This window comes from Artibeus jamaicensis, unplaced genomic scaffold (assembly GCF_021234435.1).
Source record: "Artibeus jamaicensis isolate MK-2021 breed Jamaican fruit bat unplaced genomic scaffold, CSHL_Jam_final contig_519, whole genome shotgun sequence".
NCBI classification, from domain to species: Eukaryota; Metazoa; Chordata; class Mammalia; order Chiroptera; family Phyllostomidae; genus Artibeus; species Artibeus jamaicensis.
In genome coordinates, this window is record NW_026521871.1 from 9,960,397 (window position 1) to 9,975,608 (window position 15,212).

Below are 15,212 nucleotides of genomic sequence, written 5' to 3' on the forward strand. Positions count from 1 at the left end.
ATGCTTACTTTTCTCAGGCATATGAAGGATCAGAATAAGAAGGTGGCTAACCTCAAGCACAATCAACAGTTGGAAAAAAAGAAGAATGCCCAGTTATTGGAAGAAGTCCGCAGGCGAGAAGACAGCATGGCTGACAACACACAGCACTTGCAGGTGAGCCCCAGATTCTCCTCTTAATCCCCAGATAATCAGAGACTTACTCTCTATAAAATGTACTCCTGTGGTAAAATGTGCACAGAAATGGAGGACTTGCTCTTGCTCTGAATCCAATATTCATAATGTACTCCCAGGGAGCCCAGTCAGTCTTTTGTAGTATGAAGCATCGTTTTCAAAATAGTATCCAAGGAAAGCTGATTATGGTAGAGCCCACTAATACTTCACATAGTGTCTTGGTTCCTATACCTTACCTTAAGAGCTGTGTTTATATAGTTGGCAAGAAGCTTAAAACATACAAATGTCTTCCTTTTAGAATTATATTGAAGTTGCTTTGGTTTTAGTAGAAGGAAAATGTGTGCATATTATCACAGAAGCTATTTGGGAAAGGATGCATTAAGTTGATCTCAGACAGTTTACAAAACTGGTTTTGTTTTGCTTAAAACTCTGAGGCTCTGAGACAGATCATTATTCTGTCTTCTCTGTGGAATATAGTTATTTTTGAACTGATGCCTCTCAGAAACCTATGGACCAACTGAAAATACCATTTTTTCTCATTAACCCTTCCTATTTTAGGCAGAGGAACTCTCTCCATTTCTCAATAAAACATTTGAGCTAAAACACGGCATTTGCTTTCAAGTTTCTTTATTTATTCCAGTATGCCTTCAAACACAGCAGTTCAAGTTGGACGAAGTTCATTTTAAATTTTGCTTATTAATTAGTGTCTTTCCCCAGTTATACTCATATATTAGGTTTCCTCCTTGGAGATAGAAGAAGTTAGATAATTTTAATATGTACTCATAGTTCATCTTTTTAATGGAACAAAAGAGAAACAAATTCCGGAGCAGGCAATTTAAGGAAATGTCTTGCACAGAGCATGGCACATTAGTAGTAGTTTCTTTCTTCTGTGTGTCCTGGACTGCTCTGATGTTGTCAGTCAAGCCTCTTTGCACTAATGCCTGGTTTGGATAGCACAATATTAGGATCAGCTCCTTTGTTCAGTCCTGGGACCACCTTAGTTAGCATGGACTGGTAGCTTATTTAAACCCACAGCTTCCTTAATGTTCTTGAAAAATTACATCCCAGGGTTTTGGGTCTTAGTTTCACCATCAGTCACATGAGATGTTCAATCAGAGCCTATAGTTTGAGATAACAATTGATTTAAATTTGAAGAACATTTTATTACTTTAGCAGGCATATCCTCTCATTTATTCCTCACATAAATATTTGTGATTTTACATATGGTAAAAGTAGTCTAAAAAAAGTAATGAAGTGACATCTCGAGTAGAGATAGATCTGATTCCAGGTCTTCTGTCTTAAAGAAACTCATGTAGAGAAATAGTAATAGTAGTATGTACCTTTTATTAAACTTTTTTTAATATGCTGAGTACTGTGCTCTTTACAGCAGCTGTTTAACTCTCATGTTGACTGGGCTCGTAGCTGCACGTGACAGGAACACAACTCAGTCTGAATGAAAGAATAAAGGGAACCTGTTGGTTCAATTAACTGAAAAGGCTAGGGGTGGTCTTCTGACATGATTACCTTTGGGTGTTCAAACTATGGCATCAGGAATCTGTCTCTATCTGACCTATAGGAGGTGCTTTGCTTTTTGTTGCCTTGATTCCCAGGAAGGCTTTGCACAGCGATGCTAACAGCAGCCACCAGCGGCCATCTTAGATTTTGTGAGCGCAGTCACCCCAGAGGAAGGAGAACAGTGAGTTCTCAGTAGTTCTAGAAAAAGTTCAAAGGCTAAAAAAATTCATGAATTGGCCAGGCTAGGATCAGGTCATGTGATCACCTGGAACCTCGAAGACAGGCGTTAGCTTACTTGAAGCCCATGGGCTAAGAGTAGGGACAGGTGATTCCCCACAAGAAAGAGAGTCCTGTTGCCAGAGAGGGTGCTGGGCAGGTAAAACGACCTCTGATTTTTTTTTTCACACCAGTGTCAGGTGGGGTAGATTGTGGATATGGTAAGGATTCTGGAGAATTAAGAGGGGAAGGCAAGAAAACTTTGGAGTGTCAGAAAGTCTTCATGGCACAGGTGGAATTGGGGCTGAATGAGTTTGACATGGGAGGGACAGAGCAGTAGGGAAGGCCCTTCAGGCAGGAGAACTGTTAGCAAAGGTATAGAGACTGCACAGAGCAAGATACAGCTGGCACAAAATACAATGGACCAGGTGATCATTGGGATGGTGAGGTAAGTGTTGTTGTTCTATTTTATTAACTGACTGTGGAGCTAGAATGCCATTCAGTCCAGGCTTCAGAGTTTACTAGCTGAATGCGTTTGGGCAGGTTGCTTAACTTCCCTAGGACTAATTTCCTCCTCTGTAAAATGGGAATAATAATTACATCTACTCTGGAGTTGTGAGGATTAAAGTGTCAGTGCATATAGAAAACTTAGGATTGTACTTGGCACAAGCTATGTTCAAAATAACTACTAATGATTAATTGTTATTATAATTACAAGGAAAGGTAAAAAATTATTTAAATATTGTCTATGATACCCATGGGTACTTATATAATTCTACTCTGATATGCATTTAGCATAAAAGTTTTTGTATTTTCTATATATAGTAATTTTTTCCTTTCTAAGAACATATCCAGTTATGAAAATTAAAGTCTCATTTTGACCCATGAACTTTTGTATAGCAATATTTTCATAAGGGGCCTTGGTAACTACCTCATAGTCCTATTCATAAAAGATAGCATGGTCTGGAATTGCTTAGTTGCATTCCTGACCACCCCAAATAAAGGATAGCATTTGAAATGCAATAAAAAGTAATCACGATTAATTTTGACGAAAATGTCTCTGGTTAAGGTTAATAGAGAACGAAACTCCCACTTTCCTGGATTGTTAAGCAGATGTGCTCAGATGCAGTAATTACTGCCTTCTGAAGGCAGAACTTTCCTTTCTGGGGGCACTCGATTTTTTAATACTGCTGTTGTTGTAAGTGCTTCTTGTTTATACATTAGCCTGTTAAGCCCTTTAAGTTTCATTCACCTGGAAGCTGGTTTGTTGGTTGGTTGGTTGGTTGATTAGTTGGTGGTTATGCAATTGGTACCTACAAAATTGTTTTTTTCTACGCCAGCATTTTGTGATGATTGGACACCCTGACTTCATGATTCCAAACAACCAAATAGATCTTATATCCAGAAAACTTTCAGATAGAGTACTGCCTGCAACAGTAATGGTTTTTGGATCATGTTCCAAAGAGAGATTGAAGAGATTCAACCAGTTGGTTTGAAAGTTGGAGACCAAAGACTGGGGAAGCGCACTTACCCGTAAAGAGAATGTTGTGAAGGGGTAGTGCGACCTTCCAGTCTGTGAAAAGAGACAAGGTTTGCTGAAATGGTTCTTTCATAAGAAAACCAATAACATAAATGTAATGAAAAATTACAGCTTCAGTGGCCTGAGTGTATGGATGTAGTAGAGAGTAGTGGGAACTCTGGGACATTGAGTCCACCCCTCATGGAATGGAATAGGGAACACTAAGTTTTGGCTGAATGTGGCCATAAAGGTGGACCTAGGGTGAAGGGCCCTTCTGATAGCCATAAAATATAAATCTTTATGTGAAGGCTGTAGATTTAAAAAATAGTGCAATGTTTTAATCACTCTGTGGGTCTAATTAAGCACCTGTGCAAGTGAATTGACCACTGGCTTGTAGCCTCCATTACACAGCTTGACTTTCTGTTCCCACTGGGTTCATATACTGTAAGTAAAGAGACTAGGAACACACCCTCGCTGGCTCAACTTGACCCACTGAAGACAGATGGCAGTGTAGTGGGCTTCTCTTGAGTCCTTTTTTTTTTTGTCTGAAATACCTTGAATTATTGTTTCTTGGAGGAAATACCCACAGTCTATAGGAATGGAGAATGCTCTTGGTTTAACTTCTTGAATCAGTTTTTTGGAGCCTGGCAAGGAGAACAAGAAGGGAAAGATAAAGAACAACGGAGTTGAACTCTCCAGTGTTCAAATACTGGTCCTGTTATTGTTAGTTCAGGACTAATTATCTCCCTGAGTAAGACAGGGAACCTCTCTGACCATCTCCATTTTTATCTGTAAGTAGGGATTACAATTTGTACCTCATTGTGTGGGTCAAATATGGTGAAGTTTATGAAAGAGCCTAGCACAGTAATTGACCTACATAGAATGCAGTTACTAGAGTTTTCTCCCAGAGAGACTGCTGATGAACTTCTATTCATAGAATACAGTGCCCATTGGAAGTATAGCCCAACAAACCCTTCTTAACTCTTCTATACTGATGAGTAATACAGACCTAGAGCACACACCACTAAATGAAAGTTTCCAATAAAGCATTAAAAACATTTTGGGCAATAAGGAAGAAAAATTAAAACATTTTTCAAGTTTATGTTGAATTATGTGTGAAAAGTAAATGTGAAATATTGTGATTTTCTTGTATAATTTCATAGAACTTTTTTCCAGGACACAGATTATGGAGCATGATATTTATGTCATGATATTTATGTCTGTTCCTGGGGCTTTGGGCTTCTGTGTGTCCCCTTAGAGTCCACATGGAGATTTTTCAACAAGGTGTTTTTACGAAGATTCACACTAAATCGTCATTACCAGAACTGGATGCATTTTTTTCCTCTAACCTTTAGCTATTTCTTGCTGAGTAAATATGCCAATTTGAAATCCCAGTGGACATCTTTGTAGATTTTGGCTGCATTTTTCCCTGTGTAGCTTATCAAGTTAATGAACTAACATTCTAAGAAGTGCACAAGCCAATATTTTATGCTCCTTTTCTGTTGTATGTCTGCAGAATTCTCTTCAATTTATTGCCTGAAAACTAAAGTCTGCTCTTGTGTGCTTCCGTTTCCAAATTATAGGTTCCCAGGGAACTGTAAAGTTTCTTTTCTGCTAGTGGTTAGACCCAAGTGTGATCAGTTTAAAAAGCAAGTGAATGTTCCCATTTATTCTTGTCATTTTAGTAGAGTTCTTAAAAATAAAAAAAAAGGGTAAAAAGACAATTTTATTTTTCAATCTGTATAGCTCTGGACATCCATATCTTTTTTCCAAGGGCATTTCTTTTAGTTTGCTCCTCCCATTAGACTTGGAATCAGCTAACAGAGGAAGTATAACAAGCTACATAAACCTTATAAATACCTAGCTTTCAGCAAAACATTATGAAATTCCCAAGCTTTGCTAAGTTTTTTTTTTTTTTTTTTGCAGAGGGACACTGATGTTTTAAGAAGCAATATTTAAGCCTTAATATCTATATGTTCATTTCTCCAAGTCACTGAGTTAATTTCTCTTTCAATTCCCTAAGCTCCTCAAAATTGTTACTTTAACATTGATCTATGTTCCTATGTTATGGTACAGTTCTGAGAGCTGCCATTAGAAGAAACCTGACTGGCAGAGCTAAAAGATTTATCATTATCTAAACATGTTTATTTAGTTCCTAGTTTTTCATGGCTATTCGGTAGGCATGGTGTGGAGTGACTTAGGGAAGTCCTTTCCAGCCATCTTGTTCAGTGTGTGGGAAGATGAGAAAAGTCATTTTAACAGCAGTTTAAAGGAAAAAATCCACATTTGTTTAAATTTGCATTAGAATTTAGTATGAACTTTTTAACGCAGTGGGGTGTTTTGTTTTTCTTATGATTTTCTACCTTGATGGGTAGAAACTGGGTTGTTCCATTAAACCATGGGCAAATTCCAGAGGTATCCAACATTTCCAGGCTCTGTACATAGTCTTAGATGACAAAAAATACTCAAGTACTTGTAGGTCTGCAGAAGATGCAAAACATTGGTGAACAGGACTGAGGGTTAATACAGAAGTGCTTTCAATCCTTGGGGATTTATTTTAACATTTGTTTGTTTTTCACACTATAATCCCCCATGAGTCAAAAATGACTTTTGCTGTAGAGGTCTCCATAGGCAATCTCAGAAAATCCTATTTGACAATCACTTTCTAGTAGCCTTAGGTTGAAGTTACTCTCTGCAGTAACTCACAGACTGTCAGGGGTGACAAGGCCACCTGTGCAATGTATTTGGGAACTAACCATTTCTTAGAAATGTTCCAAGAAGCCAAGTAAAATCAGGTAGGTAAAGAGTTGTAGGTGTAGTTTTTTCTTCTTTCTTACCAATGAAGCATTACTTTTTTTCCCCCAAATGTACAGTAATTTGCATATTTCTTCTGAGAACCATCTTCTGCTTTTTCCTTAGGATTTCTGACCTAATCCTCCACTTCATACAAACAGAATATACAGCCCCTCTGTACAAACACAATATATTTCTATGGAAAAGAGTGGTTTACCCTTAATCAAGTGTTGCCTAATCTACCTACCAAATTACCCACTGGAGAGAGAGTGGAGTTCATTATTCTTTTCTGAAGGGTTTCCAGGTTTCACTCCATTAGTGGCCCTTCAGCAGTCCTCAGGGAAGTGAATGTTTGTTTGTCAAAGGCTGAAGATCCTGCAGGAGTGAAATGCAACATATTTATCAGATGAAATCACTGTTACTAAGGGAAGAGAGTTGTCAGTGCTCTGGAATGACAAAGCTTGAGGGGGTGGGGGCGGAAAAAGAAGTCTTGGTAGAACGATACGGTAATCTCGTATTCATTTTGAGAGAGGTTACTAAGGAAATCAGAGTATTTTTTAAATGTCACCCCATTTTGTGCCCTTTGAGCCTTCAAATGTAAATAGATAAGGGAAAGGCAGTATGTATCCTACCGTGATGTCCAGTGTGAACTGGACACGGACATAGATGTGCTATAGGAAGTGGTGCGCGCACTTCAGCTCCAGGGAGAGGAGGGAGGGCTTGCTCCACAGAGCCTGCTTTTCCTCTGTTTACCTTAATCTGACCTCTGGACTTATTTTGAGGAAGGTTTGGGCTATAAATTGGAGACATCGTTATTACATATTTATTAAAGTCACTGCTGGTAATCAGTTTAGTCAACAGTAACAATAGTAATACATCTCAGCCAGAGCCCTGTGTGCTTCACCAAGTACTTTGAGGGGACGATCTTCACATGGGATCCTTCTATTGACCTTGAGGATTGGGTGGGTTAAGTTTGTGTATTTTCATTATATAGATGAGGAAACTGAGCCTCAGGCAGTTGTTAGTGACTCATCAGCAGTCCTGGGTCTCAAGAAAGGCAAAGCTTTGAGGAGGCACCAAGTCCTGAGAGGTTTTTCTTATGAAGGTCAGACTAAAGCTCATTCAGCTTTTGGACTCTGAAGAAAATGCTTTCTCAGGCAAAAGGTTCTGAATCAGAAGTCATGCTTTAAAAGCCACTGAGAAATGAGATCTTGGTGGTGTGTGCTGGGGAGCATCTACATGTTCTTTTTTAAAAGAAGTTTTGATTGATTCCCTGGCTGGTGTGGCTCAGTGGATTGAGTGCCAGCCTGCGAACCAAAGGGCCACGGGTTTGATTCCCAGTCAGGGCACATGTGTGGGTTACGGGCCAGGTACCCAGTAGGGGGTGTGTGAGAGGCAGCCACATATTGATTTTCTCTTCCTCTCTTTCTTCCTCCCTTCTTCTCTCTCTAGAAATAAATAAATAAAATCTTTAAAAATATTTTTAAATTATTGATTGATTGATTGATTGATATTTGGAGAGAGAGATTTGTTGTTCCACTTATTATACAGAACTTACAAAACCAAAACCTCCCTATTAACCAGTTAGAAATGGGCAGAGGGTTTGAAGAGATAGTTCTCCAAAGAGGACATACAGATGGCCCATAGGCATATGAAAAGATGCTTGATGTCACTAATCATCAAAGAAATGCAAATTAAAACCACAAAGAGATAAAACCTCACACCAGTCAGAATGACTATATCATTAAATCAACAAAGAACAAGTGCTAGGGAGGATGTGAAAAAAGGGAACCCTCATGCACTGTTGGTGGCAATGCAGACTTAGGCAGCCACTATGGAAAACATTGTGGAGCTACCTCAAAAAATCAAAAAAAGAACTGCCTGTCACCCAGCGATCCACTTCTAGAAATATACCCAAAGAACGCCAAAATGATTCTTGTATGTACTCTGACTGGGGATTAAACCCACAACCTTGGCGTATCAGGATGATGCTCTAACCACCTGAGCTACATGGCCAAGGCCACATCTATATGTTCTTGTATTCTGCTTGAATGCATAGCAAGTGCAGAATAATCTTCAAAGTAGATACAGTGAAGGCATTACTGAACAACCTTGCCTTATTGGAAGCAAGGGCACTGAAAGAAGAAAAAAAATCCTGACAGCACACCTTATAATTTTGTCAAAGGTAGAATTTACATAATAACTCACACACATGAGACTCAGTAATCCCTAGGGGGCAGTTGTGTTCAGCATGCATCAAAAGAGCCAGTCCACTTAAACCAGCTCTTCCTGGCCTGGGTAATTATGGCACGTTTACTTTGTGATACGGCTACGAGAGGTTAGTCTGGGGCCACATGCAAATCACAGTGCATGTCATCCTAACATCAATAATTTCTTTCTAATAGATGCTGGTATTTCAGCACATTGCTGCCCAAGGCAGAGACCTGGGCATGGTTAATTTTTAAAAATGTTAACTTTGACTTATGGTTTGTTCAAGGCATTGCTAAGCTGTATATTCAGACACTCCAGATTAAGGAAATGACAATCAACGACATGAGCAATAATTTATATAGAAATCTTGTGAAAGAAAAATACAACTATAAAATCTGTTTCTGTTCACTTAATGGTCTCTTCTGTAATGTACACTTGGGAAGTTGGTGATTTGAATTTATGATACTTTTAATTTCTTCTCTGCTATTACACGTTCCCTCTGCATTTTACTTATTTATGTTGCCTGGAAAATCTCTGCAAGGTTAAGCAATCAGAAGTTTTTCTTACTAGAAAAGACCTTAGACTATTTAATACAAGGCACCTTGTTTTGCTGGTGAGGAAAGTAGCGCCCAGCAAAGGGAAATAATTTGCCCAAGGTCCCAGAGGGAGTTAATGGCTGGGGGGAGACCACACCCTGGGCCTTCTGCATCCTTGTCCAGTGCTGCTTGTGCAGCCCACTAGTTCCATAAGATATGTCTGCCTGCAGTAGGGTTTTAACCTTTAACCTTTGAGCCCAAAGGTTGAGCCTGTGCTCCTCAGTGCTGGATATTAGTTTGATCCTCTAAAATGACATAAACTTATATCTTAACAATAAGCTATGCTTTATGCATATTTTGTAAATATGATATTCTATTATTTTCTATGTTTCTTCTATGTCTTTAAAATCAGAGTGACCAAAGAAGGGGCAAATTGGTTGTGGAGAAAATTGCCGTGAGAACAGACTATGGAATTTAGGATTCTTTAGATGATGAATAAAAATTGGTTTAACTTATTTATATCTTTCCCACTTTTCCTCTTCCATGAAGGGATGTCACCCATAAAGAGACTCAGGAAGTCTCTTGTCATGAACCGCTTAGGCAATTCAACAATAAGAATAATAGTTGCCACTTTTTATTGGGCAATGAACTAGGCCAAGGGCCATGTGTTTGGTTGTGTTCCCTGGGAAACTGAGAGTCTGAGATTAACATGGGGGAGGTTATTGGGATTGCTCTCAGGAAGGGAGAGATGTGGGATTGGGCAGGGAGAAACTGAACTTTAACGTTCCAGCGAAGGCCTCAGCAGTTCCCATCAGTTGCTCTGGAGTTGGGGTGACTCTTTGGAAAAAGTTGACCCCACATGAGATGAGATGAGATGAGATGGGTGGGCCTCTGCAAACCCTTATCAACAAGTCACCAGGAAGGGTATAACCTTGGGCAGGACAGCTCTCCAAGAAGGCTCATTTCTGGCATCTGGAAATGAGTGTGTCATTCCTAAGTGGGATCTGGGCATGCACCACTGCATCTACAGCAGGTATGTAATGTGTTACACTTTCCCCTTTCACACCCATGGCAGACACACACAGCTAGTCTCAGGACTTTTGCCTCCCAGAATCATTATTTCTTTTCAGTACAAGCTACTCTTAAGAAACCAATCCCTGTCGGCCAAGCTGTTCTGTACACACACTGACTTGTTTAATCTCCCCAACTAGTGAGGTTGCTACTCTCTATGAAACCATATTATAAGTGGGAAGATCGAGGCTTGGTGATGTTAAATAAGAGAAGGAGTTGGCATTCTCTTCAGGTCTCAGTCATGAGTGAAGCACTCCTCTTTCTCCTATGCAAAATGGTTTCTTTATGTTTTAGATCATCCACAACAACTATAGCAGCAATGAAAATAATGGTCAAGGTCAAGCTACTTCAAAAACAGAAAAATTAATTGGCATAAACTTGGGTAAGGAGGCTTTGCATGGGTTTTATGGAGTCGTAGATGAGCTTCTTTTAACTAATGGTATAGAATTAAATGCTACTTCAAGGCTTAGAAGGTTCTGACTTCAGCTCAGCAAATGGTCTAGCTGATATTTTTTGAGGACTCTCCTGTGCCAGACACTGTGCTATCTGCTGGGACTTGATAATCCATAAGGCAAGATTCTTTTCCCTCAACGATCTCAAGATCTTTTCTTCTGACAAAGGTGCCCTTTCCAGGCATCCGATCTGCAGCAGCTTCTGTAAGTAACCAGAATGTGCATTCCTGGGCTGCTGCTGGCTCTGGGATGGGAGCCCTTTTAGTAGAGATGTGTCTGCAGCTAGAGCTTTGGCAGAAGCTTCCAGAAAGACTTCTGAACCACAGCTCTGCAGCAGAGCTACAAGTATCTAAGTGGGTGATGAATAAAGCCACCAAAGGAGTTGGGAATATGGGTTCCACTCTAAACCCAGTCACTAATTAGCTGTGTGACTTTGAGTGACTTTTTTTCTCTTTGAGCCTGTTCTCTTACCTATAAAATGGCAGGGTTGCATTGGGGTAAGGCCCCTTTCAACTCTTCATTCCTGGGGTCCTGGGACTAACTGAAAGATGTATATATATAATGATTTAAGAAAAGCACCATTAGCTGAGGGGACCGCTTATGGGTGAGTAGAGGATGCTGCCACCTATATAGAGCGTTCATGTTAATGGCAGGGATTCCCAGCTAGAGAGCTGGGAATCCAGGAAAATGGGAGAAATCAATCTCCCTAAGGACTAGCCCTGTAATATGTTATCTAGCTTTAAGTGTAATATATTCTAGTAACACATTCTGTGCTCTGTTTAGGGTGCAAAGTCTACCACTTTAGAATACTTTTGTACTGTGCACTAAAACATGGCATTTTCTTTCTTAGAATACTAGGTTTTAATAATATGTTTTATTATTATTATTATTTTGCTATAAGGTAAAGATTAGAAATGTGACAGTCTTGGACACAAGATACATACATAACGCAGGAACTACTCAGAATTGAACCACTTGGGTTACAGACTTATTTCTCAAGGGCAGGAGTATGAGGCATTTAAATGTAATCGTTTGTGATGTAGACTATTGTTTTAATAAGCTACTATGTCAACTGAGGGTATTTTTTTCCCCTCCTGGGCTCTGTGGGTCATAGTGAGCTGTGGGAAAATAGAAAGAGATTAATTTGACAAAAACCGGTTGATATTATCTAGGTTCACATTTCCCAAAGCATGTTTATCAAAGTGAAGTCCTGCAAAATACTGTTAGGAAGATGGGTTCCATTTGTCAAATGCCTTTGAAAAACAATACATACTCTGTCCTCCTCTTAGAGAATCACTGTGCATATTAGCACATTAAAGACTCTGAGAAGTCCTGCAGTCTAGAGAACTGTTTAATGTCTTTTCTCCAAAATTCTTCAAATCATTTAACAAAAGAAGTTTTTTTTGGTGTGTGTGTGTGTGTGTGTGTGTTTTTGGAACATCTATTAACATTGCAAAGAATTAGTATTTTATGGAATTTGGGTAAATGCTGATCCAAGCAAGTCATAGTGCTGATAACTGAGATATGCAATCAGTTCTTTGATTATAGTTTGAGGTTGAACAACCTCTGCAGTGTTACTTTTTATTAAACATAGTATTATCTTTGCTGAATCGGAATTCACCTGGGCATCTTGCAGTAGCTTTGTGCCTGCCACTTGATTAAAACACAGTTCTGTCAGAATGAAGGTCAAGAAAATTCTACCTCTGATACACTCTTTGAAAAAGTGCACCTTATTAAAAAAGTTAATGTGAAACAAACTTGAAAAATGCTTATGACAGGCATAGTAGTCTTTCCATCCATCACTCATGATCCTGGGATCTGCACTGACTTCTGATTATAAGCTCACATTATGCTGTGCCCCAAATCCAAACTGGTTGATGAATGTTTTGGAGGAAGATGATGGGGAGATTATTCCAGGCTTAAAATATAAAATTGAAAAATTTAAGGTATCCATTGTTCATTCTCACTTGGGTGCAGTTTTGACCTCTTCCTGCTGAAGCAGTTCATTGTCAGTGTGGAATATAGTGCTTTAGGTGCCTGTTTTGCTGTCAAAATCAATTATGTGGGTTAAAAATGAAGCACAGAGCGTCCCTGTGTCATTACTAGTGGGTTTGTTTTTATTTGGGTTGTATTTTTTGGCTGTGAAAGGATCTTTATGAGAAAGTAGAAAACCGCAAATTTGAAAATGTTAACATTTAAACAATAAAACCTTGAATGTATGTCTCCTGAATGTTGAATCCAATCATAAAATGGTCTGTAATTTCTGAATGAACTGCACCTCTCTTAACCTTGTTTAATGATGGCTTTACCGTTTTTACTCATCTTACAAGATTGTTTTCCACATTACTCTAAATGTTAAGGCCATACGAGGCTGTGGCTTAGTTCTTCTGGATCGAGTTTCACTTCACAGGTACAGTGGAGTCCAACATTTGAGACCAGGGTAGCAGTAGAATTGTACTACTAGGGGCTCTATAGGGGCTGTGAAATCTGGGAGATAAGTTACAGATGGTGGGAGAATCCTCTTTTCAGTTGTAACAGATTCTGCAATGTTTTCAATGCTTTACATTTGTTTTTCCCCCATACAAACACAAGTCACACCTTTATATTTTAAATGATTATGAAGTAAAAGTTTTATTCATACATTCATTCATTCCACAGCCATTTGTGTCAGGCTGTATAGTGACCTTTTGGGTTTCTGAGACTAGACTTTTGCTTCTCCTTCACCCTGCCTAATGGACAGAAAAAACTACAAAGATGTAATCATAATATAAGACATTTAGAAGGTGGGTGTTACAGCCCAAAGGAAAACAATTTTTTCATAGGTTGGACAGGCAGCATTCAGAAGATGAACATTCTAAGCAAAGGCAACCTAAGCTTTTCCACCCAACATAGCTCCTGCAGCTTTGTTGGGTTTTCTTGTAAATGTTTCCAGACTGAGGGCTGGGCTCCTTCTCTGGTTGCAATGATCGCTTTCTTCCATCAGTTATGAGCCAGGAAATACCATTGTATATGCCCAAATATAAGCTACCCTGATTATAAAGCCACCTACTATTTCTCAAAGAGAAATTTCAAAAAATTTTTAAGTTTCAGTATATAAATTTTCTAGGGTATAGATAAAATAGTCAAGATGTCTTCTTTATGATGTTTATTTTGTCAATTTAGTTACATCTAAAATCACATTACTTTTTTGCCTCTCTTGTATTTGATAGTACGATCTCACTCAAACTCTCCGCTACCTGATAGTCGGTGACCCCCACTCCCACCCCAGAAGGGCTTTTCTATCATCTGGCACAGTCTTCCCAGTCCAGCCGTCTTCACTTCTGAGTGGTTCAACCCCAGTATTTTGGAAATCAATGTGTGAGCTACTCGCTGGAGTCTTACATGAGGCCACTGACATCCATTCACACATTATTAAAAGGGCTTACTTTAGAAGTTTTCATAAGTATAAATAATTTTTATCTTGTTATCATGCATAGTCATAACTCCTTTCCATAAGGTATATTTTTACTACTCTGGTTAAAATCATGAGATCCTGGGTTGACCCCTGATGTTAGTAGCATTTTCTAGCTGAGTGACGTGTGACAGGTTGTTAAGTGTCTGGATCTCAGGTGGTTATGGTACCTACCTCCTAGTGCTGTGGTCGTTCAGAAAATGACATCCAGCACAGAGTGTTGGCGGGTGCTGTGATGATGCTGATGAGGGTGTTGATGATCTGATGTCATGTTATTGTTCAACATTTATACTTGAGAGTGCTCCCCAGAGACCTTGTTATAGCCTGCACCCTGTGTGACTATCCCTGGTTTTCTTTGAGACCTACCTCTCTCCCCTTTCTCCCACTCTCCCCATCACTGACTGCTGCTGCACACCAGTCTCCAAGACTGCCCTGTCCTTAGATCCTGCAACTTACTCTTCCTCTGCCTAGAACATCCATTCTTTAGATATGAGTGTAACTTACTCCTTCACTTTGTGTAGATCTCTGCTGAAATGTTATCTCTACAGAGTAGCTTTCTCTAAGTGCTCTAATTAATTATGCTTGTCATTATTCACATCCCCACCTTACTTTATCTTTCTTTATCATGTGTATCCAGCCTAAAAATAATAATGTACGGTTATCTGTGTACTTGTTTCCCACTGTCGTTTCCATGGGCAAATGGGACTTTGTCCATCTCCCTCGCTATAATGGAGGACTCTTTTTTGTATCCAGAACAGGGTTGGCCCATGGTAGCCATTCAATAAATATTTTTGACTAACTGAATAAATGAGTTGTTGTAAGTAAACAGAAGGGGAAATAAGCTCTCATAGCATTTCTTGGCAGTTGAGGGCAGGCGGCCGGGGAAGAGAAAAGTGTGCTCACCTGGACGGCTGTGTGGGCTGGGGCCATGGAGAGAGCAGGGAGCTATGTATTCTGACTGGCAGTCTATGGTACCCTCCTTGGAGTGAGGACCTGTGTCATTTCACTGCCCGTAGGTAATAAGATAATAATAATTTACTAATTATTAACAAATTTGGGGATAAGTGAATGGCTAAATAATCTGATGGACTAACTATAAACAGAGGACGCACCATCTAGATTTGTACAGATGAGGTTTGTTCGAACAGATCTTTCCTGCAAGAGACATTCTTGTTATACTTGAAGAAGTCCATTGCTAGGGGCCTTCCCTGGTTGTCCTTATTCCTTTTTCATTTAAGCTGCAGGGGTTACTGTCTTCATTGGAAGCTGCTTGGAGT

At 39.4% G+C, this 15,212-nt stretch overlaps 1 protein-coding gene across 1 annotated transcript in view; it reads left to right on the forward strand.

Moving 5' to 3' along the window:
* ERC2 (ELKS/RAB6-interacting/CAST family member 2) overlaps positions 1-15,212 on the forward strand; it is a 982,831-nt gene that overhangs the window by 529,984 nt on the left and 437,635 nt on the right. The window contains exon 14 of the mRNA XM_053669554.1: positions 18-153. Coding sequence (XP_053525529.1) covers positions 18-153 — 136 coding nt within the window. The remainder of the gene's footprint in view (positions 1-17; positions 154-15,212) is intronic.